General features: G+C 43.0%; 1 protein-coding gene and 1 pseudogene across 9 annotated transcripts in view; one reads left to right on the top strand and one right to left on the bottom strand.

Annotated features, from left to right (window-relative positions):
- Positions 1 to 23,486, top strand: part of SH3KBP1 (SH3 domain containing kinase binding protein 1) — a 388,693-nt gene that overhangs the window by 300,485 nt on the left and 64,722 nt on the right. For all 9 annotated transcript variants that reach the window (XM_074392221.1, XM_074392222.1, XM_010334883.3 and 6 more), the window contains 2 exons: positions 5,758 to 5,865; positions 20,909 to 20,960. In XM_074392221.1, coding sequence (XP_074248322.1) covers positions 5,758 to 5,865; positions 20,909 to 20,960 — 160 coding nt within the window. The remainder of the gene's footprint in view (positions 1 to 5,757; positions 5,866 to 20,908; positions 20,961 to 23,486) is intronic.
- LOC101050179 (proteasome activator complex subunit 2 pseudogene) lies at positions 6,308 to 7,085 on the bottom strand (annotated as a pseudogene).

Here is a 23,486-nt window from a genome sequence, read left to right as displayed (position 1 = left end):
TTCTGCACATGGCTAGCCAGTTTTCCCAAACCATTTATTAAACAGGGAGTCCTTTCCCCATTGCTTGTTTTTGTCAGGTTTGTCGAAGATCAGATGGTTGTGGGTATGTTGTATTTCCTCTGAGGCCTCTGTTCTGTTCCATTGGTCTATATCTCTGTTTTGGTACCAGTACCATGCTGTTTTGATTACTGTAGCCTTGTAGTATAGTTTGAAGTCCGGTAGTGTGATGCCTCCTGCTTTGTTCTTTTTGCTTAGAATTGACTTGGCTATGTGGGCTCTCTTTTGGTTCCATATGAAGTTTAAGGTGTTTTTTTCCAGTTCTGTGAAGAAGGTCATTGGTAGCTTGATGGGAATAGCGTTGAATCTGTAAATTAACTTTGGGCAGTATGGCCATTTTCACGATGTTGATTCTTCTAACCATGAACATGGAATGTTTCTCCATCTGTTTGTATCCTCTCTTATTTCATTGAGCAATGGCTTGTAGTTCTCCTTGAAGAGGTCCTTTACGTTCCTTGTTAGTTGTATTCCTAGGTACTTTATTCTCTTTGTAGCAATTGTGAATGGCAGTTCGTTCTTGATTTGGCTCTCTTGAAGTCTATTACTGGTGTATAGGAATGCTTGTGATTTTTGCACGTTGATTTTGTATCCTGAGACTTTGCTGAAGTTGTTTATCAGTTTCAGGAGATTTTGGGCTGAGATGATGGGGTCTTCCAGATATACAATCATGTCATCTGCAAATAGAGACAATTTGATTTCCTCCTTTCCAATTTGGATACCCTTTATTTCTTTTTCTTGCCTGATTGCTCTGGCTAGAACTTCCAGTACTATATTGAATAGGAGTGGTAAGAGAGGGCATCCTTGTCTAGTGCCAGATTTCAAAGGGAATGCTTCCAGTTTTTGCCCATTCAGTATGATATTGGCTGTTGGTTTGTCGTAAATAGCTTTTATTGTTTTGAGATACGTTCCGTCAATACCTAGTTTATTGAGGGCTTTTAGCATAAAGCGTTGTTGAATTTTGTCGAAAGCCTTCTCTGCATCAATTGAGATAATCATGTGGTTTTTGTCTTTGGTTCTGTTTATGTGGTGAATTACGTTTATGGACTTGCGTATGATGAACCAGCCTTGCATCCCCGGGATGAATCCTACTTGATCATGGTGGATGAGCTTTTTGATATGCTGTTGCAATCGGTTTGCCAGTATTTTATTGAAGATTTTTGCATCTATGTTCATCATGGATATTGGCCTGAAATTTTCTTTTCCTGTTGAGTCTCTGCCGGGTTTTGGTATCAGGATGATGTTTGTCTCATAAAATGATTTGGGAAGGATTCCCTCTTTTTTATTGTCTGGAATAGTTTCAGAAGGAATGGTATCAGCTCCTCCTTGTATGTCTCATAGAATTCAGCTGTGAACCCATCTGGACCTGGGCTTTTTTTGGGTGGTAGGCTCTTTATTGCTGCCTCGACTTCAGACCATGTTATTGCTCTATTCAGGGTTTCGGCTTCTTCCAGGTTTAGGCTTGGGAGGATGCAGGTGTCCAGGAATTTATCCATTTCTTCCAGGTTTACTAGTTTATGTGCATAGAGTTGTTTGTAATCATCTCTGATGATGGTTTGGATTTCTGTGGAATCTGTGGTGATATCCCCTTTATCGTTTTTTATTGCATCAATTTGGTTATTCTCTCTTTTCTTTTTTATTAATCTGGCTAGTGGTCTGTCTATTTTGTTGATCTTTTCAAAAAACCAGCTCCTGGATTTATTGATTTTTTGAAGAGTTTTTTGTGTCTCTATTTCCTTCAGTTCTGCTCTGATCTTAGTTATTTCCTGTCTTCTGCTAGGTTTTGAGTTTTTTTGATCTTGCTCCTCTAGCTCTTTCAATTTTGATGATAGGGTGTCAATTTTAGATCTCTCCTTTCTTCTCATGTGGGCACTCATTGCTATATATTTTCCTCTAGAGACTGCTTTAAATGTGTCCCAGAGATTCTGGTATGTTGTGTCTTCGTTCTCATTGGTTTCGAAGAACATCTTTATTTCTGCCTTCATTTCATTGTTTATCCAGTCAACATTCAAGAGCAAGTTGTTCAGTTTCCATGAAGCTGTGCGGTTCTGAGTTAGTTTCTGCATTCTGAGTTCTAACTCGATTGCACTGTGGTCTGAGAGACTGTTTGTTATGATTTCTGCTCTTTTGCATTTGCTGAGGAGTGATTTATTGCCAATTATGTGGTCAATTTTAGAGTAGGTGTGATGTGGTGCTGAGAAGAATGTATATTCTGTGGATTTGGGGTGGAGAGTTCTGTAAATGTCTATTAGGTTTGCTTGTTCCAGGTCTGTATTCAGGTCCTGGATATCCTTGTTGATTTTCTGTCTGGTTGAGCTGTCTAATATTGACAATGGGGTGTTAAAGTCTCCCACTATTATTGTGTGGGAGTCTAAATCTCTTTGTAAGTCATTAAGAACTTGCCTTATGTATCTGGGTGCTCCTGTATTGGGTGTGTATATATTTAGGATCGTTAGCTCTTCTTGTTGCAGTGATCCTTTTACCGTTATGTAATGTCCTTGTCTCTTTTGATCTTTGTTGCTTTAAAGTCTATTTTATCAGAGATGAGAATTGCAACTCCTGCCTTTTTTTGCTCTCCATTTGCTTGGTAGATCTTCCTCCATCCCTTTATTTTGAGCCTTTGTGTATCCTTGCATGTAAGATGGGTTTCCTGGATACAGCACACTGATGGGTTTTGGCTTTTTATCCAATTTGCCAGTCTGTTTCTTTTGATTGGGGCATTTAGTCCATTGACATTTAGGGATAGTATTGTTATGTGTGAATTTGATGCTGTCATTTTGATGCTACCTGGCTGTTTTGTTGGTTAGTTGATGCAGATTCTTGATTGTGTTGATGCTCTTTTACCATTTGGTGTGTTTTTGGAGTGGCTGGTACTGGTTGTTCCTTTATATGTGTAGAGCCTCTTTCAGGAGTTCTTGTAGAGCAGGTTTGGTGGTGATGAAATCTCTGAGTGCTTGCTTGTTCACAAAGGATTTTATTTTTCCTTCACTTATGAAGCTTAGTTTGGCTGGATAGGAGATTCTGGGTTGAAAGTTCTTTTCTTTAAGGATGTTGAATATTGGCCCCCAATCTCTTCTGGCTTGTAGGGTTTCTGCTGAGAGATCTGCTGTGAGTCTAATGGGCTTCCCTTTGTGGGTAACCCGACCTTTCTCTCTGGCTGCCCTTAGCATTTTCTCTTTCATTTCAACCCTGGTGAATCTGACGATCATGTGCCTTGGGGTTGCTCTTCTTGAGGAATATCTTTGTAGTGTTCTCTGTATTTCCTGGATTTGAATATTGGTCTGCCTTGCTAGGTTGGGGAAGTTTTCCTGGATAATATCCTGAAGAGTATTTTCCAGCTTGGATTCATTCTCTTCATCACATTCAGGTACACCTATCAGACGTAGATTAGGTCTTTTCACATAGTCCCACATTTCTTGAAGATTTTGTTCATTCCTTTTTGCGCTTTTTTCTCTGTTCTTGCCTTCTCTTTTTATTTCATTGAGTTGATCTTCGACCTCTGATATCCTTTCTTCTGCTTGGTCAATTCGGCTGTTGAAGCTTGTGCATGCTTCACGAAGTTCTCGTGTTGCGTTTTTCAGCTCCATCGATTCACTTATACTCCTCTCTATGCTGTCCATTCTCGTCAGCAGTTCGTCCAATCTTTTTTCAAGGTTCCTATTTTCTTTGCGTTGGGTTAGAACATGTTCTTTTAGCTCATTGTAGTTTCTTACTACCCACCTTCTGAAGTCTGATTCTGTCATTTCATCACCCTCCTTCTCCATCCGGTCTGGTTCCCTTGCTGGTGAGGAGTTGTGATCCCTTTTAGGAGGAGAGGTGTTCTGGTTTCGGGAGTTTTCGTCCTTTTTGCGCTGGTTTCTTCCCATTTTTGTGGGTTTATCCACCTGTTGTCTGTCTCTGTCCCAGGGAGTTGGAGCTTTATGAGTTTCCGTTGCACTACTGCCTTTTTTGATTTTTCTTTCAGGTCGGACCCGCCCAGCTAGCAGCAGGCCTAGCTTCTGCCTGCCCGCAGGGGCTTTGCTGAGCTGCTGTGGGCTCCGCCCAGCTGCCCTGGGCTCTTCCCTGTAGTCCTTTTTATATGGGCGTAGTTAGAACTGTCTCGGCAATGGTGGCCCCGCCTCTGTTATGGCGGACTCTCTCTGTTGTGGCAGGTTGCCTCGGCAACGGCAGCCTGCCTCAGTAGCGGTGGAGAGTCTCAGTAATGGCGGAAGCCCCTCCCCCACCGAGCCGGACCGTCCCGGTTCAGCTGTGCTTGGTTTGAAGGGCTCAACCCAGAGGGTTTCCAATTACTGTTTTTGTTTTCGTTGTTGTTGGGGGTGGAGGGGTGGGACCAACCGAGCCTGATCACCTGGCTCCCTGACTCAGAGTCTTTTCTTTTAAGTTGAAGGACCCCGCGTTCTGGTCGCTTGTTGAAAAGGCGCCGGGATCTCCCGTGCTGCGACTCACGGAGTCGGCTCGAACTGCGGCGCCGGCTCCTGGCGGATTTTTTGCCTAGGAATCTCCTGGCCTGACTCACTATTTCAGATGAATGGGCAGCTCTGCCGTCTCAGGGCTCTGCTCGCCAGCTAAGAGGGCTCCCAGACCAGTGGCTTTTGTAAGGAGAACCGCAGCAACAGGGAGTGGTCACAGCAGCCCTGCGGGCGGAATCAGCCCCGCGGGGGCCAAAACAGCCGCACCGGCTGGGACTGCGACGCTGGTGACCCCTCTGCCTGGGTATCTCCTGGTCTGTGGGCAATAAGAGTTCGTCTGGAAATGTGGCGTCCACTCACCCTCTGCACTTTCACTGGGAGCCGAAGTCCTGAGCTGTTCTTAGGCGGCCATCTTCCCAGCATTCCTGGAAGGGCTTTTCATGAGGAGAACTGTGTGCCCTCAGTATCCAAAGGAAATGGTGAAGGAGAGCAGTGCATTAATGAGCTTGTGTAAAGTATGGTTTTTCTTCCAGTTGGCTGACTGTTGCAAAGGCCTTTTTTAATTTTGACAAGCTTTGTGACAGGCTAATCACAGAGGACATTTGTGCATGTGATATTTTCTAAGCCACGTTTGCAGTTAATAAAATGCTTTTATTTCAGTAAAATTAAAATGAACAAAACACATATTCTCTCATCTTTAAAGAAAAAAAGAAAGGCTGGCCACAGTGGTTTGTGCCTGTTATCTCAGCACTTTGGGAGGCTGAGGCAGGCAGATCACCTGAGGGTCAGGAGTTCAAGACTAGCCTGGCCAACATGGTGAAACCCCCGCCTCTACCAAAAAATACAAAAATTAGCCAAGTGTGGTAGCACACACCTGTAATCCCAGATGCTGGGAGGCTGAGATGGAAGAATCACTTGAACCCAGGAGGCAGAGGTTGCAGTGAACCGAGATTGCATCACTGCACTCCAGCGTGGGCAACAGAGTGAGACCCTGTCTTAAAAAAAAAAAAAGAAAAGAAAAGAAAAGAAAGGGAGGAAGGAAGAAGAAAGAAAGAAGACCTTATTGATTCCAGGCATCTAAAAGCAACGCTGGGTTTTGCATTCCAGCTGGCAACGCTAAGCAGACTTAAGCTTTTGTTTTCCCCTCTGACTTTGGAGTTTGTGCTGACTTGGTAACCATTGTCTGATTAACACAGAACTCCAGTAGAGGGCCTCCATTATCTTGAAAGGGGGTGTTAGAAGCCTCTGGAGGCTGCTTGTCCCATCTCTTACTCACTGTTCTCCCGTTTTCTAGGACTGCATTGACGTAGGCTGGTGGGAAGGAGAGCTGAACGGCAGACGAGGCGTGTTCCCCGATAACTTCGTGAAGTTACTTCCACCGGACTTTGAAAAGGAGGGGAATGTAAGTCTCCCTGGCTTTGATTTCAGTGCCCCCCATGCTGGCAGAATTGTGGCTCCCATGATGGGACTTGGGATGGGGGAAGTTTGGTGTAACGTTGAAGAGCACTGGCATTTGAACATTCAGCAGACCCACATTCTGAGCCCTCAGCTGCCGTATACTCTGTAACAAGTTTCATTGTAGGATGCATCTGTTAGCTGGCAACGGTGATCTCTACCCTGGGGTTGTTGCATACATAAACAAGATAGTGCGTGTAAAACACTCGGTGCAGCACTGGCACATTTCAGCACCTAAATAAACTGTGAGAACCTTGGGTGCTCTTTTTGGTAAGTGGACTGCCTGCATCCCACATAGCATGATCCTTGGGGGTGGTAAAGTAGCCAGTGTTGTGGAAGTGCCTGAAAAGCACATTGTAAGGCTGAGGATGCAGGGTAAGGCCTGCTGATTTTTTTTTCTTTTATTTGGGTCATTTATTTTCCTTCTAGTCCTGGGTTCAGTACATAGATGGCTTCTCTTCACCCTTTGGGTTGACAATTTTCTACAGGTTGCTGCTTATGATATGATAAAGCTCAGCATAGAAGGCCCTCAGGTCCAGCACCATGGCCCTGAGCTCCCCATAGGCTGCCTCATCTCGCTCATGCACTGAGGCCCGGCAATCCATCACATGAGTCTCCTTGGAGGCCTTGGCCACAGCACTCCCACGTTCTGAGAAGTACTTGGAAATGGTTGTCTGGAAAGCTTCCACTTTGGTCTTGACGGCATTCACCCTCTCCAGTACCTTCTCCTGGATTGCTACCTCAAACTCATTTCCATCTTCAATCTTGGGGATCAGGTGCTAGATGCATGTGATTACCAGAATGCATTTCTCTTTGAGAGTCCAGACTTCTGGCTTAACCAGGGCAAGCAGGGACAGGACCTTCTTATTCCCAGGGAGAAATCCACCTTAGGGACTTCTTTCTTCTCCTGCTTATCTGTTTTCATCTCATCATCCTTGGGTGGAGGATCTGGGATGGGGATGTCCAGTGTGGCTCGGAGGGAAGTCAGGTCAGCCACATTGAGGGAGTCCTCTTACAAGAGCTGATTCAGGTATATGATTTTCTGTGGCAAGAATCTGTAGAGGAATTCCTCAGCCTCCTGGAAAAGATTCTGCCTGAAGACCTCCACCTGTTTGTGGGCCTCCCCGCTCAGACGCACCCCACATGGCTTGGTCATGCTGCTTCAAGTCGCTAGATCTCTCTCTCTCTCTCTCTTTTTTTTTTTTTTTTTTTTTTTTTTTGAGACATAGTCTCACTCTTGTCACCCAGCCTGGAGTATAATGGTGTGATCTCGGCTCACTGCAACCTTCACCTCCCAGGTTCAACCTATTCTCCTGCCTCAGCCTCCTGGGTAGCTGGGATTACAGGCACATGCCACCACGCCCAGCTAATTTTTGTATTTTTAGTAGAGATGGGGTTTTACCATGTTGGTTAGGCTGTTCTTGAATTCCTGACCTTGTTATCCACCTACCTCAGCCTCCCAAAGTGCTGGGATTACAGACGTGAGCCACTGTGCTGGGCTGAGGCCTGCTAATCTTTCTATACTAGATGTGTACATGTGTGAGTACACCTACACATATCCATATATGAGTATATACACATCTTTTATCCATGGTTTCTCTTTAGTTGTGGGAGCCCATTTGATCATGCCATTGTTTAAATCAGCCACTCCATTTGTTTGCCTCACTCCAGGTGTATTGTTTCCTTGCTGATGATGTAATAAGAAATGTTAGAAAGTTAGAAGCACTTTCCAGTATAAGAGGGTAGCAGTCCCATCTTCAGGGTTCTTTGCCCAGGTTTTCATGTGACCTCTGCCCACCCTTCCCAGCCTCAGTCTACTTTATGCCCGTGAGGACTCTGTTACTGAACCGTGCTGAGCCTGATCTTGCCGTGGCACCATTTCAGTAGGGCTGAGGTGTGGGAAGGATAGCTACAGTGCTGGTGGATTGGTTGCCAAGGATACTAAAGTAGCATTTAATGGGATTTGTGCTGCTTTGATGAATGGATGTAATTGTTTAAGAAGCTAGATGGCATTGGCACCTGCCAAGATTATGCCCCATAGACCATTAGGTTGATTTGAAGGCTAAGTTAGCCACACTTCATAAGCTTTTTGATTGCTTTCTTTCTTGTGTTGTTTAAGTGTGGAATGTTCTGTTCCACACCTGTTATTCTCTCTTGGAGTCTGAGCTTGGGTTTTAGAGAATCTGTATTCTGCTTCCTAATGTTTCCTAGATTCTTGATACTTAAAAGTGAGATCCATGGATCAGCAATAGCAGCATCACCTGAGAGCTTGTTAGAAATGCTCAGACCCCACCACAGACCTGGTGCATCAGAATCGCGTTGTAACAGTGTTCTCTGGTGATCTGTTTGCATGTTACAGTATAGGAAGCACTGGTGTAGAAGCAGGTATGTGTCTAAGTGGTGACAACCCACCTTCTGGTTTCCTCCCCCATCCCTCATACTTCAGGAGGGAAATAAATTCACACAACAGAGAAGAACTCATCATTCAATAAGGAAATTTTCCACCAAGCAAAATCACTTGAAATGTTTTTACTGATGACTGTAGCAATAGTGGATTTTCATTTGACAAAATCAGTCACTGAGAAGAACAGATACTAAACACTTAGTAATGACTGCATAGGAAGTGTTTTGAAATAGTAGGACACAGGAATGAGGTTTGGCAAACATTGCATAGAGTACAGTGGTTGTGACCCTAGGCTGTGGCATCAGATAGATCTGGGTTTGAATCCTAGCTCTGTCACTTACTCGTTCTATAGCCAAAGCCAAGTCACTGAATGTCTCTAAGCCTCTGCATTCTCATCCACAAAATTATACGAATAAGTGTACCTACCTTGTTGAAGTGTTGAGAGAAAATTTACTGGGATGATGCACATAAATTATTAAGCATGATGCCTGATAGTTAGTAAATGCCTCACACAGATTAATTATTCCAGTCTTTATAATTACTATTTACCATGAAGGTAGGAAGGCTGTAGCTGAAACTGTGAAGCAATGATAGAAGGCTGACTCTAGTTCTTTTTGCTCCAGTTGATCAAATCAACACAGTTATCTTGGTGTCTTGGCAAGCTTCCCTGGGAATCCAAATGCATCTAAAAACTTTGATAAATGGCCATTAAAAAGAAATCTAGAAACTTAGAAAATATATTGGTAGAGACACATGAGCATAGAATGGCGTAATCTTTATGTTATTTCTCATGTTTTTTTCAGGATCTGCTGCCTGACATATATGTTTTATTTTCATTCATTCACTCATTCAGTATTTATTGAGTCCTTTCTGAGAGCTGGCCACTGTGCTGGTTGATTGAAAGTGAAGCATGCACATGAGTGCCGTCCTTGTGAGCTTAGAGTTAGGCAGTTAGGTCTGGCATTTAGGGCCGTGGAGACTTGCCAAACTCTTCTGAAAGGATACCTGATATAGGCCTCTCCAAGTGAGTGGAGGCAAGGGGGCTGTCCAGTCTACCTATACTTCCCTTCTTCCCTATCTTTGTGAGGCTAGTAAAAGCTAGGCACATCCTGAAACACTCAGGTACCAAGACCTTCATGATGACTCCTCTCCCTTCAACCAAGGAATCTTAGCAAGCATACCATCCTACTAGACATTTGCCATCTTATTGGTTATAATTGAGGCAGTATGTTTTTTAATTGACAGATTTAATGTGTACAGCATGATGCTTTGAAGTATATATGCATTGTGGAATGACTGAATCTAGCTAATTACAAATATGCATTACCTCACATCGTTATCATTTTTGTGGTGATGGCCAGTAAGGTTTTGAAGGCTAGGGTAAAATCTAGATCTTTCTTTTAACAAATGGATAAAAGCATGCCTTCTAATTCCCAGTCATGTTTTAGGGGGACAGTAAATTCACTCAGGTGAGAGCTACTCCGTAGTGTACTTTTCTAGAAGCTCTGTGTTACATAAGCTATTAAGGGAAGCACTTCCACCAGGAGAGTGAAGTTGTCAGTGATGAGTGGACTGGGCATGGCATGCTCTTTGGGACATGCACACTCCCCATGGGCATCTCTCCAGTCCCAGACAAGCAGCCACCATCTCTTTGATAGGTCTTTTAACCTTGTCCCTACGAAGCAGAAAACCCAATTTAAGGGAAACAGTAATCATACCTGTCAAAGTAGTATCTATAGCTAAAAAGCGATCATATAATGTAACATTTAACTTCTAGAAAATTCAAAATACAGCATCCTTTTCCATCCCCTCTGGCCTATAAAAACCAGCCAACCATGTTCACATTGGTTGTTATACCAGCCTTTATTGCTGCACCCAGAGTATTGGTGAGTTGGTGACAATGTGACGAGATGGGGCTGTCATTTGCTGAGTTGAGGATGTAAAGATGATTAGAATCATTAACATGGAGGCACTATGTGAATGACAGAATTTGAAACATTCTGCCACTGGTTTCAGCAGATGTCATCTTGTCTTGCCAGTGACTGGGGTTACAATCATTCACCCAGAAAAGAGGATGAGCTGTGATGATTAAGGTAGACAGAAGCAAACAACATTTATTCAACAGCAGGCCTCTTGACTCTGTAGGTATCACCAGAGCATTCTGATGAGGCTGACATATTTTCCTCTGGGGTGTGAATTCAGGTGGTTACTGTAAGGCCTTTTAGAATTCCTGGCCATCTTTCTTTCAGAGAATGCTTAGTGGATTCTTCCTCACCAGGGTGACAAATGCTTTGGGATTTTTCCTCAAGATATTCCAGAAGAGCATCTGTTGATCTCTTGGTGCATGTTTTAGAGCAATTACGTAAGCTATTTATAAGAGAACCTAGATTCAATGGCTGTTTATTTTAGGCCTTGACAGTAAAATTGAGTACCAGAACAGAAAGATTAAATACTCTGAGAGTTCTAATGAAGCGATGTGTGTGCTGTATCATTGTTACAGAAGGCTAATGGGGAACTTAGACTCTCAAAAACTGCAGAAACAACTGCTCATTGTCATTAACAAAAGAACAAAATTACAATAGGTATTTTGAAAGATAGTGTTAAGAAAGTGGTCAGGTGTGGTGGTTCATGCCTGTAATCCCAGTGCTTTGGGAGGCCAGGTGGGAGGACTGCTTAAGCCCAGGAGTTTGAGACCAACCTGGGCTACATAGCAAGACCCCCATCTCTACAAAAATAAGAAAAATTAGCTGGGCATGGTGGTACATCCCTGGGGTCCCCGCTATTCAGGAGGCTGAGGTGGGAAGATCACTTGGGCCCAGGAGTTCGAGGCTGCAGTGAGCTGTGATCATGCCAGTGCACTCCAGGCTGGGCAACAGAGTGAGACCCTGTCTCAACAAAAAAAGAATAAATCCCAGGCTGTAGTTCTTCTAAGAAAAACTGTTCGTATCACCAGAAGATATTACTAATCTACCACACATTTATTTGGAGGGTCTTTTGAGTTAGTGCAAGTCAAGAATGAAGGCGTTGCTAAGATTCCCATAGGTGTTTCCCTAGTGAATACTCCTCAGTGGAGGCTCAGCCTCAGGGACTCAGAAACCTGCCCTCAAAGATGTCCCTGTGACTATGATGCAGGCTCGCCTTTGCCTAGTCACAGAGACTTAATCAGGTAGCAGGCAGCCAGTTTACTCATTGCAACAGGAACTCAGATGTCAGCCAGTCTGGAATGCAGGGGTCTGCCTGCCCCAGTCATTTTGTCCCCTATAGGCCTGATCCCTTAGAAGCCAGGTTCCACCAGAAGCCACATTTATCCAGTGCTTGCTGGGAGGGCAAGGAATCAAAACAAGAGGAGTTTGTTGTTCTTACCAAGGCTCTGGCAGGTATTACTTGAGACCACCTCAGACACCAAAGGCAAAGGTCTGCCAAGGGAGCCACGTGTTGAAGTCAGCTAAGTCTCAATGACGCGTGCAAGAGCACTGCACCATTGCCTTCGGTCTCCATTTGTCTGTTTTCATGACTGACTGGACCTTTCCTGTTCACATTAATCTTCAGACACACTGTGATGCAAGCAGTTAGATTTCCCACTTTCTCCATTGTAATTAGGTGCCAACCTAGCCTCTTATGATTTTTTTTTTTTTTTTTTTTTGAGACGGAGTTTCACTTTTGTTACCCAGGCTGGAGAGCAATGGTGCAATCTCGGCTCTCCGCAACCTCCGCCTCCTGGGTTCAGGCAATTCTCCTGCCTCAGCCTCCTGAGTAGCTGGGATTACAGGCATGCACCACCATGCCCAGCTACTCTTTTGTATTTTTAGTAGAGACGGGGTTTCACCATGTTGACCAGGATGGTCTCGATCTCTTGACCTCGTGATCCACCTGCCTTGGCCTCCCAAAGTGCTGGGATTACAGGCTTGAGCCACCACGCCTGGCCATGATTTTTTTTAGCACAAGTTTTACAGGTTCCAAACTTTTGCAGGAAAGGAAGTCTCTTGCTCGATTCCCACAGTAGCTGAATTTTGCTGGTTTAACTCTATCTTTTCTATACCAGGTTCTTTGGAGGCCTCCTACCTTACTTGGCCTCCATCTTCTGACAACCCTGTCCTTAAAATCTGTTCTTGGTCGACATTTTCTTTATTCTTCATCATGCCCTTTAGCCTTTAGCCCTGGTCCTGATTTCTATTTAGAATTATCTTAAAAGACACCTTATCTGAAAACATGGCATCTATAATAAGAACTGTTATTTTTCTAGTTTCTGAAGATGTCCAATAAATTATTTCCCTATTTGTTAACCTTCCAAAAGAAAGAAATATGTGCTTCTAATAAGCAGCCGTATGAAAAATATTTACCTAACCATTATCTGTCTTGAACATTTAGTTTCATGGGTGGTTTCACTTGCAAAGAAATGGAGTTTGTCAAGGAGTTAATGTCATCCAAGTATGACCTGTTGACTCAGCCCCAGTGTACTTTCTCGAAGCCACCTGGGTGGTATTCCCTCTCCCTTCTCCAGTCGTACTTACAGCCTGTAGTCTTTGAAGGCAGAGCCCATGTCCCAAGCTTCTCCTTCATGGGACCTTATAGCATGCATGGTACATGGTTGCTGGTGAAGAATCTCTGGTCTTTTAGTTGGTTGGTGCCAGAGTGTACCTTCTCTTCCTCCTGGCCCTCCTCTCCTACTTGCTGCTCTCTCTTGTACAAAAGAGGAGGAAGAGTGAAGGGGAGGGGCGGGGGGAGCTGGCCTCCTGTCAGATTGCCCTTCCCAGACCAAAGGAGGCCCAGATCCTTCCATTTGATCATGGGATCTGGACACGGAATCGAGGCATCACTTTCAGGGTGGGGCAGATGGAGCGAAGGGGTAAGCCAAGGGGGTGAACTGCGAGAGCATCTTAGGGAGAAGCCAAATGCCAAGGCCTGGCTGACCACCCAGTAGGCCATCAGTCTAAATGGGAGATGATGGATGTAGGCCAGAGGCTGAGGGAGGAAACTACGGAAAGACTCTTCCAAGAGTGGGTTCCCCAGGTCCCTGGGTATCTCCAGTGCGGGTTACAAGGCAGGCAGTTGCTGGGGACTCTATAGAGTACAAAGATGCAGTTATAGACACTGTCATCATCTAGAGCATGGCTTCAGCTGCACATTTCAAAGGTGTGGCTGGGCTTCCAGGGGCAGGGGAGAAAAGGGCAGAGTGGAGGTCCCCATGTGTTTCTAGAGCTGCAAGGGGGTGCCCTAATCAGGAGCTGTCCATTTGTGTCCCCTCTCCAGCCACACACACACACACACACACACACACACACACACACACACACACCCCTCCAGAGAACTTAGGAGGATATGTGGAGGAGGTCTTCTAAAGTCCGGAATTGCTCAAAATCAAGCTGAGACTTACTTCCAGGACCTCACTATACTCCTCTAACAAAGCCCCTCTAAAGGGTACCCAGCCATCAGGGTATACTTCTTTTTTTTTTGTTTGTTTGTTTTTTGTTTTTTAACAAATCACATCTCTGGGGCCAGAGCTCTGAAGGCAAACCAGCTCAAGAGTCAAAGGAACAAACCAAATTCCTGCCAGGGGAACAGATTAGCCCTTTTGCTTGGGAAGGGCCAGTCTTACCAAACAAGGGGCAGAGTCAGTTCTGAAATCCTTCACAGGAAACAAAGCTTGTCTTCCTGCTATTCTCATTCCAGAATGTTCATATCTATTTCCTTCCTAGTAGTGTAAAGGCAAAAATCAAATCTAGCTAATATATCCCTTGAAGGATGGTGTCTGCATGTCTTGGCCCAAGCCAACAACCCCACACACAGGCAGACATGGACACACATGCACTTAGGCCTATGCTCCCTCCATGTGTGAAGACCGTGGAAGGCATTCAGCTCTCCCAGAAATCAGAAAATATGGGTTCATTGATTTTGTTATCATTATATTCATGTTGGCTCTTGTGAAGTGAATTCCCATAGTCTGGACATTGAGAAACATTGAGTTCTCGGCCCTCTGGCTACCAACTAGCTGCTGAAAAAGCCTTTCTGGGCCTCAGTGATCTCAGCTGTATGGGGGACTCCTGTGATCACTTGCAGCTCTTAATATCCACTGTTTTTTTAGCACTTACCTGCAAGTTGAGCAGGCTGAAGCCACCTGAGGTTGGAGCTGGAGCATTTTACCTTCACCATGGAGGAAGGAGTAAAGAGAATAAATAGAACAAGTGTCTCTAAAAACTTAGGACTTAAATACTTGCCTGACTTGAAAGGATGTTTTAGTATGTACACCTAAAGGAGCTGGTTAATATCTTATTACTGTTAAACTCTACACAGGAAACCTTGACCTACTACTTAGCCCAGAGGACCCTAGCCCCATTTTCTTTATCCAGTCACAATTGGATGTTTGGAGGGAAATCAACTAAGTGATCTCCTCATGTCTTTTTATTTGAGAATAGTGAACTCATGTGATGAATTTTCTACTGTCACATTTTGTTGGAGAATCACCCATTCTTCCTTCTCATTTCACACTGCCACCTTCCTGTTGCATTAAAAAACTTTTTAAATTTTATTTATTTTATTTTTCTTATGGAAACAGGTTTTCCCTCTGTTGCCCAGGCTGGAGTGCAGTGGCACGATCTCAGCTCACTGCAGCCTCTGCCTCCAAGGCTCAGGTGACCCTTCTGCCTCAGCCTCCTGAGTAGCTGGGACCACAGGCGTGTGCCACCATGCCCTACTAATTTTTTGTAGAGTTGGGGTTTCACCATGTTGCCCAGGCTGGTCTTGAACTCCTGAGCTCAGGCAGTCTGCCTGCCTGTCTCCCAAAGTGCTGGGGCCTGTTGCATTTTTCACAAAACATTGTAGGCCCATGTGCAATACTTTATGAATCATTTGGGGGAGGAGGGCAATCCAGAGCTGCATAGAACCCTGGCCCTGATTTTTATTTAGAATTACCTTAAAGATATCCTGTTTGAAAATGTGGCATCTTTTCTCCTCTGAAAAAGCATGAAGGCTAAGTTTGATGGAACCAGAGAAAGTGAAGTCAGTAAAGAATTAAAAAAGAGGAAAACTTATAAGCCTCCTCTGCTAGTAAGCAAAGCAGGCATCTGGCCAACATTGATCAAGAGTGGTAGATGCAAGACAGACAGCTCACAAACTGTTCCTTCCTTTCAAAACTGTGCCCCCAACTGCCTCTGCAACTGCCGGGTTTCCGAACAAAACTTCACGCTTCTGTCTCTGTCCTTTGCCACATTCACACACATATTTGCTGTGACCACACTTTTCATACACTGTCTGTTAGTGTAACATTTTCCCCTCTCCCTCCCCCAGTGCCCCTCTGCTTTGCTCTGTCACATTTCATGTGTCTGCTACATGCCAAATGTGACACAACAGTAAGGGATTTTTTTTCTTTGACCAATAATCTTGGAAAATACGATGACTTGTAATTGTAGTTTTTAAATTTGGGGCCCTGTGGTTTGAGGCAAGGTCGCTGGGGTAATGGCCTCAGTGAAACAAGGCTGATATGGAATTGGTTATAGAAATGTTCAGACTAGCAAGGAGTGAGGAAGATGTCCAGGGGTAGGCATCGTTGGGATTTGGCTGGGAAGAATAAGGCCACAGGTTGTTGGCAGTTTTGTGTATAAGAAATGACAGACATACTTGATTCTTCTGTGCTTTCCCTTATTGTGTTTCAGATATTACATTTTTTACAAATTGAATGGTTGTGGTAACCCTGTGTGGAGCAGATCTACTGGCACCATTTTCCAACAGCATGTGCTCATTTCATGTCTCTGTTATATTTTGGTAATTCTCACGACATTTCAAACTTTTTCATTATTATTATATCTGTTATGGGTAATCTATGATCAGTGATTTTTGACATTACTATGGTAATTGTTTTGAGGCACCATAAACTGTGCCCATAGAAGATGGCAAACTTAATTGATCAATGTTGTGTGTATTCTGACTACTCCACTGAGTGTTGGAGTAATTCCCTGCCTCTCTCCCTCTCCTTGGGCTTCCCTATTTCTTGTGACACAACAATGTTGAAATGAGGCAAACTAACAGCCCTATGATAGCCTCTAAGTGTTCAGGTGAAAGGAAGAGCCACACATCTCTCACTTTAAATCAAAAGCTAGAAATGATCAAGCTTAGTGAAGAAGGCATGTTGAAAGCTGAGACAGGCCAAAAGCTAGGCGTCTTGCACTAAACAGACAAGCTGTGAATGCAAAGGAAAAATTTGTGAAGGAAATTAAAAGTGCTACTCCAGTAAACACATGAATGATAAGAAGGTAAAACAGCCTTATTGCCAGGCATGGTGGCTCATGCCTGTAATCCCAGCACTTTGGGAGTCCAAGATGAGAGGATCACTTGAGCCCAGGAGTTCAAGACCAGCCTGGGCAACATAATGAGACTCTATCTCTAAAAATAATTAAATAAAAACAGCCTTATTGATAATATGGAGAAAGTTTGAGTGGTCTGAATAGAAGATCAAACCAGCTACAATACTTCCTTAAGCCAAGGTCTAATCCAGAGCAAGGCCGTAACTCTGTTCAAGTCTATGAAGGTTGGGAGAGGTGAGGAAGCTACAGAAGAAAAGTTGGAAGCCAGCAGAGGTTGGTTATTGGGGTTTAAGGAAAGACGCCATCTCCATAACATAAAAGTGCAAGGTGAAGCAGTAAGTGCTGATGGAGACGCTGCAGCAGGTTACTCAGAAGATTGAGCTTAGTTGAGGGTAGCTACGCTAGACAGCAGATTTTCAGTTGATGAAATAGCCTTCTATTGGAAGAAGATATCATCTAGGACTTTCATAGCTAGAGAAGCTGATACCTGGCCTCAAAGCTTCAAAGGACAGGCTGACTCTCTTGGTAGGGGCTAATGCAGCTGGTGACTATAAGTTAAAGCCTGTGCTCATTTACCATTGTGAAAATCCTGGGACACTTAAGAGTTATGCTGCCAGACACGGCAGCACACACCTGTAATCCCAGGATGGGGAGGCTGAGGCAGGAGGATCATTTGAGCCTAGGAATTTCAGACCAGCCTGGGCAGCATAGCGAAACTCCATCTCTACGAATAATTAACAAAATTAGCCAGTTGTGGTGGTGTGTACCTGTGGCCTCAGCTACTTGGAAGGCTGAAGTGAGAGGATCTCTTGAGCCTGGGAGGTCAAGGCTGCAGTGAGCTGTGATCATACCACTGCAACGCTGCAATCCAGCCTGGGTGACATAGTGAGACCCTGTATCAAAAACAGAAACAAACAAAAAGAAAGAATTATGCTAAATCTACTATGACTCCGTTCTATAGATGGAAAAATAAAGCCTAGATGATAGCACATTTGTTTACAGCATAGTTTACTAAATATTTTAAGCCCATTGTTGAGACCTACCACTTGGAAAACAAGATTCCTTTCAAAATATTACTGCTCATTGACAGTGCACCTGGTTACCCAAGAGCTCTAATGGGGATGTATAAGGAGATCAATGCCATTTTCATGCCTGCTAATACAACATCCATTCTGCAGCCCATGGATCAGAGTCATTCCAAATATTATTTAAGAAATACATTTTGTAAGGCTATGGCTACCATCAATAGTGATTCCTCTAATCAATCTAGGGAAAGTCAGTTCTGGAAAGGGCTTACCATTCTAGATGTAAGAACATTTGTGATTCATGGGAGGAGGTCAAAATATCAACATTAACAGGGGTTTGGAAGAAGTTGATTCCAACCCTCATGGATGACTTTGAGGTGTTCAAGACTTCAGTGAAGGAAGTAACTGCAGATGTAGCGGAAATAGCAGGAGAAGTGGAATTGGAAGTGGAGCCTGAAGATGTGACTGAATTGCTGCAATCTCATGATCAACCTTGAATGGATAAAGAGTTACTTCTTATGGATGAGCAAAGAAAGTGGTTTCTTGAGATAGAATATACTCCTGGTGAAGATGCTGTGAACATTGTTGAAATGACAACAAAGGATTTAGAGTATTACATATGCTTAGTTGATAAAGCAGTGGCAGGATTTGAGAGGATTGACTCCAATATTGAAAGATGTTCTACTCTGACTAAAATGCTATCAAACAGCATCGCATTATACAGAAACATTTTTCATGAAAGGGAATCAATTGATGTGGCAAACTTCATTGTTGTCTTATTTTAAGGAATTGCTACAGTTACCCCAACCTTCAGCCACCCCCACCCCGATCAGTCGCTGCCATCAACATTGAGGCAAGACCCTCCCCAAGTACAAAGTTTACAACTTGCTGAAGGCTCAGATGATCATTAGTTTTTTCTAGCAGTGAAGTATTTTTAAAGTACGAACATTGCTTTTTTAGACATACTGCTATTACACACTGCATAGACTAAAGCAGAACATAAACATAACTTTTATATGCACTGGGAAACCAAAAAATTCCTGTGATTCACCTTATTGCAGTAGTCTGAAACCAAGTTTGCAATATCTCTGAGATATGCCTGAACTCTGATTCCAAGGTAAAGGAAGGTTAACTAGCAGAACCTCACCGATCCTTTTGATAGGTAAATACACGTCTGTCCCCAGTCTTATTAACACAATGGCAGAAAAGGGAGGAAGAAAAAGAGTAGAGAGCTAGAAGGGGCTGGCAAAAGGGGAAAGAATAATGTGAGACCATGAGGCAGAAACACATCTATCCCACGGAGCGCCTGTGTGTAAGGACTGGTGGTCCTTAGAGCAGCTTGCTTTCTTTATTTTAATAAAGTATATTTCTCTGCACTCGTAGAGACAATACAGAGAAAACATTCAGAATGACACACACACATGCACATGTATGCACCCAGAATCTGATTTCACTGCTTTAAATTTCTTTCCTCTCTTTCTGTGTATGTTGTAGCCTAGTTGAGCTCATACTGTAGCTGCAATTTGATACCCCTTTTTTCAGCTTTAACACAATACAGTCCCCCTGTGTCTTTTTAAACTCCTTGTGTGTGGTTTTATGGCTGTGTGATGGCTTGTTGTGTGGATATTTTCTGGCAAGATGGACTCTTCATGGTGGCTAAGAGTACGCCTGTGGATCAGACAGCCCTGGGCTTGATGCCTAGCCATGCCCCACCCTCCTAACCCCTTCTACTAGCCTGGTGACCTCAAGAAATGACTTCATCTCTGGAAGCCTCAATTATTTCCTCTGCAAAATGGGTATCATAATTCACAGATTAAACAAGTCAGTGCTTACTGACTTTTGTTTATGAATTTAAATTCTCCTAAGAGGGAGGTCATATTATCACCAATTATAGATGAGAAAGTTCAGCTCCATGAGGTCACTTGCCCCATGTCTGTGGGTAATAGTGGAAAGAGCCAGGATTTATAATGACAGTAAAGTTCTGAACTCCCCCATCCCTAGCCCATACCTAATGGAATAACTTGGCTTGAATCACCCAGCTGATAAAAAACAAAGCTGATATGTTATTGAATCCAGAGCCTATATGCTATGATGCCCCCTGAGAAAGTTCCCTGTGGATGTAATATTCTCTGGGTTTTATTTAATACCATTTCTTTCCTTGTCACAGTGCTGCATCAGGCACTGATGGGTCAGGGCTGGTGATGGGCAGGTGCTTTGGCTAGTCCCTGTGGTAATAGTAATGTCACAGTAATACATTTTCAGAGAGCAGAAGAGACTCCATGGAGCTTTTTAAAAACCACGACCATATGATGCCCAGAGAGGATGAGAAGTGTCGGCAGTGATGCGGATCTTCTGCTCAAAGCCTCCCCATTCTCGTCCTTCCTTCCTTCCTTAAAGATTTTGATGTTGAGATGGTTCTCCCTTTGCCCTTGATCCCCCTTCCTCCTAAAACAGCTGTCAAAGAACAGTGCCCCGGCTGGATTTTCTGGCCACAGAATAACTTACCAAGTCCAGCCTGATCATCTCTCTCCCACAGTCAATCCTGGATGACAAGAAAATGCTGGCTACCCTGGAACCAGTTCAGGGATGTATGCCATTGGTTGCATTGCTGCCTCCATCACCTACGGAGTGACAGGGTGTGAGAAAAACAAATCACGGCTGATATGCAAAAAAAAACAAAACAAAACAACAACAACAAAAAACCCCTCTGTTCCAGTTTATCAGTTGTACAATGAGTCTGTGGAGTGTCTAACAAATGGCCTGCCAGACTCGGCGTAGGAAGGGGCAGAAGGCTTGCAACCTGATGTGGCTGCAGCAGGTCATTAGCCTGCATTTTGTTGAAGGTCCTACATCCAGAGCAGATTCGATTTTGAATCTTTACAGTGACTCTTTTCGAATTGCATGATTATTCAGCAGATTAAATCTTAATTGCAAATGCAGCTTCAGCGTAGGAGTACCATTGTGCTTGCTGGTTTCAGGCCATTTTTGCTGAGCCAGGCTTTTCCAGAAGGCTGTTACAAATTTAGAAAGGGGGAAATGGCGTTTCATTTGTCGATTGGAGCTTTGTTTTGCCGACTGGTTTTATTTTAGTGTTTATTTAGAGATGCCAAAAACTGACGTCCCTGGAGAGCGAATTGCTCAATTTTTTTGGAGAGGTTCTCTAAATTGTCCAAACTGCACATAGAAAACAATGTCTATGGTCCTTCTGTGAGAGGATAGGCTTGCCAACAATCTCATGTGGTATAATTTTGATTAATTTTTCAGAGACCCAAGAAGCCACCACCTCCATCCGCTCCTGTCATCAAACAAGGGGCAGGTAACGTACCTTTCAGTTCCATCAAATAAAATGTGAGTTTTTCTTTTTGCATATATTCAAATCATCCTCAGTGTAGAGTTCAGGATTCTTGGTTCGAATGCCATATATTGACAACTTGGGAAGTTAACAATTTGATCTCAGCAGGCAGGTTTTAAAGATACTTCTGTTTTTCCTAAAAGATAAACATACCATTAAAATGTAACCCTGGTATAGTGTAAAAATCTAAGCTCCCAAACAGGATGATCAGAAAGAACTTTTAAAAAAACAAGTTTGGATTTTTAAAATAAACAGCTTTTTTGGAGAAAAGAACTTAATTGTCCTGTTTCACCTGTGCCCAGCTGAAGGTCAGCTTAGGGAAAATTGTTTCCCAAGGGTCATAGCATTGTTGTGCACGTACATTGTTGCTGAATTTTCAGTGTCTGTTTTAGGTGGTTAACCAAAATTTGTAATGACTTCACTTAGCCCCCAACAAAAAGATGTTTTCTCTAGCAATAACTACTTTTTCTCATGCTTCTTTTTTAATTTTGAAAAATCTAATTGACTTTTTTTCTGTGTCGTTCAGCTATTCTGGTTAAATCATATAGGAAGACTTGATATTGTACATTTGGTAGCTCGTTGCACACTGGATTCTCGTATATAAAAATCATATTTCATATTTCCCAATAGAAGTCCTCTTTATAATTGTTAAAATTAATTATAGCAAAAAATTCCTCCACGAATAATTAGTTAAGTGGCATTTAAAAAATTAACAACAAAAATAGAAGAAAAGGAATATTTGTAGTTCTGTACATTCACAATTACGACATTTCTTTAACAGTTAAATTATGAATAAATTTCCAGATTTGTTTATTTATAAACTTATTAAGAAGTGATTTTTAAGTTCTTTTGGCTCACCAAGTTAGGGAGAAAAACTTGACCCCAAATTCCTTTTTCCATTCCCTCTGGCATTATTGAGAATTACAGAGATTAAACCCTGAAATAGGATGTTAATTACATCTTTTGCTCCACCCCCATCCTTGTTTGCATTGAGCAGTTTCATTTTGCCACCTAGTGGTTCTGGCCATATATTTTATTTTGCTGAAATTGAAGCAAGATATTTATTTGCTTTTTTCTGAAGACCCCTTTCCCTATAGACCTTGGTAATTAATCAGAGACTGTGGAGCTTAGTTGAGGAGTCCAAGGCTCAGGCAATCTAGAATGTAGCTAACATTAGATTCTTCAATATAGTAGGATTGTCAGTTCTTCCTGTGTCTCTAGGAATAATACTGACTTCATTATTGTTAGGAGCCTAGATTGTAATATGGTAGACAAATTCTTACCCTTTTAAAACAATTTTACCAAAATTTATGATGGGTCTCTGTGGGGCAAAGCACGATGGCGTTTAATCTTCATCGATTATTGCTCATTGATCCTGCTTGAATGATCTTGGGAACTGCTTTGTAATGGAGAGGTAGATATTCATATTTTCTCCATCATCAGCTTTCCTTGTGTTTGATTATTTGATCAAAAAAATCAGATATGAAATTGACAGAAATGAGATGTGGTATTTAATTTGTAGTGAAACATTAAGAGGATTTAAATAAAGGGTGTGTTTGATGGATTTTTTTTTTTTTTTTTTTTTTTTTTTTTTTTACTTCTTTTGCCCTCTGAGATTGGGTAATTGAGATTTCCAATACCAAGCACCCATATATGGAACTGGTCATGTAAAGAGTTTGTTAAGAACTCAACCCAGTCCATACATAAGAGTAGTACTTTTGACTGGTTTGTGCTTTAGCTATTTCTCAAGTGCTCTTACATGCCTGAGGCCACTGGCACCAATGAGAAAACCCCAGGTAAGGGAGCAGCTGCAGTCCATGTGGGTAAAGACTAAGTGCTAAGTGGTACATATGAAAAAATGTAATACTTGAAGGACCCCAAATTTAGTTGCATAAAACAACAATCTTCTTATGTTCACAGATTCTGTGGGTCAAGAGCAGGCCATAGCTGAGATGGCTTGTCTCTGCTCATATCTGGGACCTCAGCTGGGAATACTGAACTAGCTGAAGCTGGAGGATCCGTTTCAAAGATGAATGTTTCCCTCACATGTCTGGCTCCCCTTGACAAGGGTAGCTGGAAAGCTGGGCTCAGCTGGAGCTATAGGCTGGAGCATCTATATGTAGCCTCTCCAGGGTAGTTAACTCTTAGATGGAGGTTCAGTATTCCAGCAAATAAAGCATAAACTACAGGACCTTTTATGACTTGGCTTTGGAAATTACGTAGGATGATTCCTGCCACTGATCGAGGTAGTCACAAGCCCACCCACATTCCTGGCAAGGGGATGTAGACCTCACCTCTTACTGAGAGGAGTGTCAAATAATTCCAGGCCCTATTTTTAAATGGCTACAAAATGGGATCCAGATTCCTATGAACCTCCCCCCCGCCTTTTTTGGTAGAATGCAACATTCAATGGCCCCTTATTTGATAATTGACATTTATTTATTTATATACATTCTCTGCCCCCACCCAGTGATTTCCTGTGACTATTTT

This window comes from Saimiri boliviensis, chromosome X (assembly GCF_048565385.1).
Source record: "Saimiri boliviensis isolate mSaiBol1 chromosome X, mSaiBol1.pri, whole genome shotgun sequence".
Classification (NCBI taxonomy): domain Eukaryota; kingdom Metazoa; phylum Chordata; class Mammalia; order Primates; family Cebidae; genus Saimiri; species Saimiri boliviensis.
This window is presented reverse-complemented; position numbering and strand designations above follow the sequence as displayed.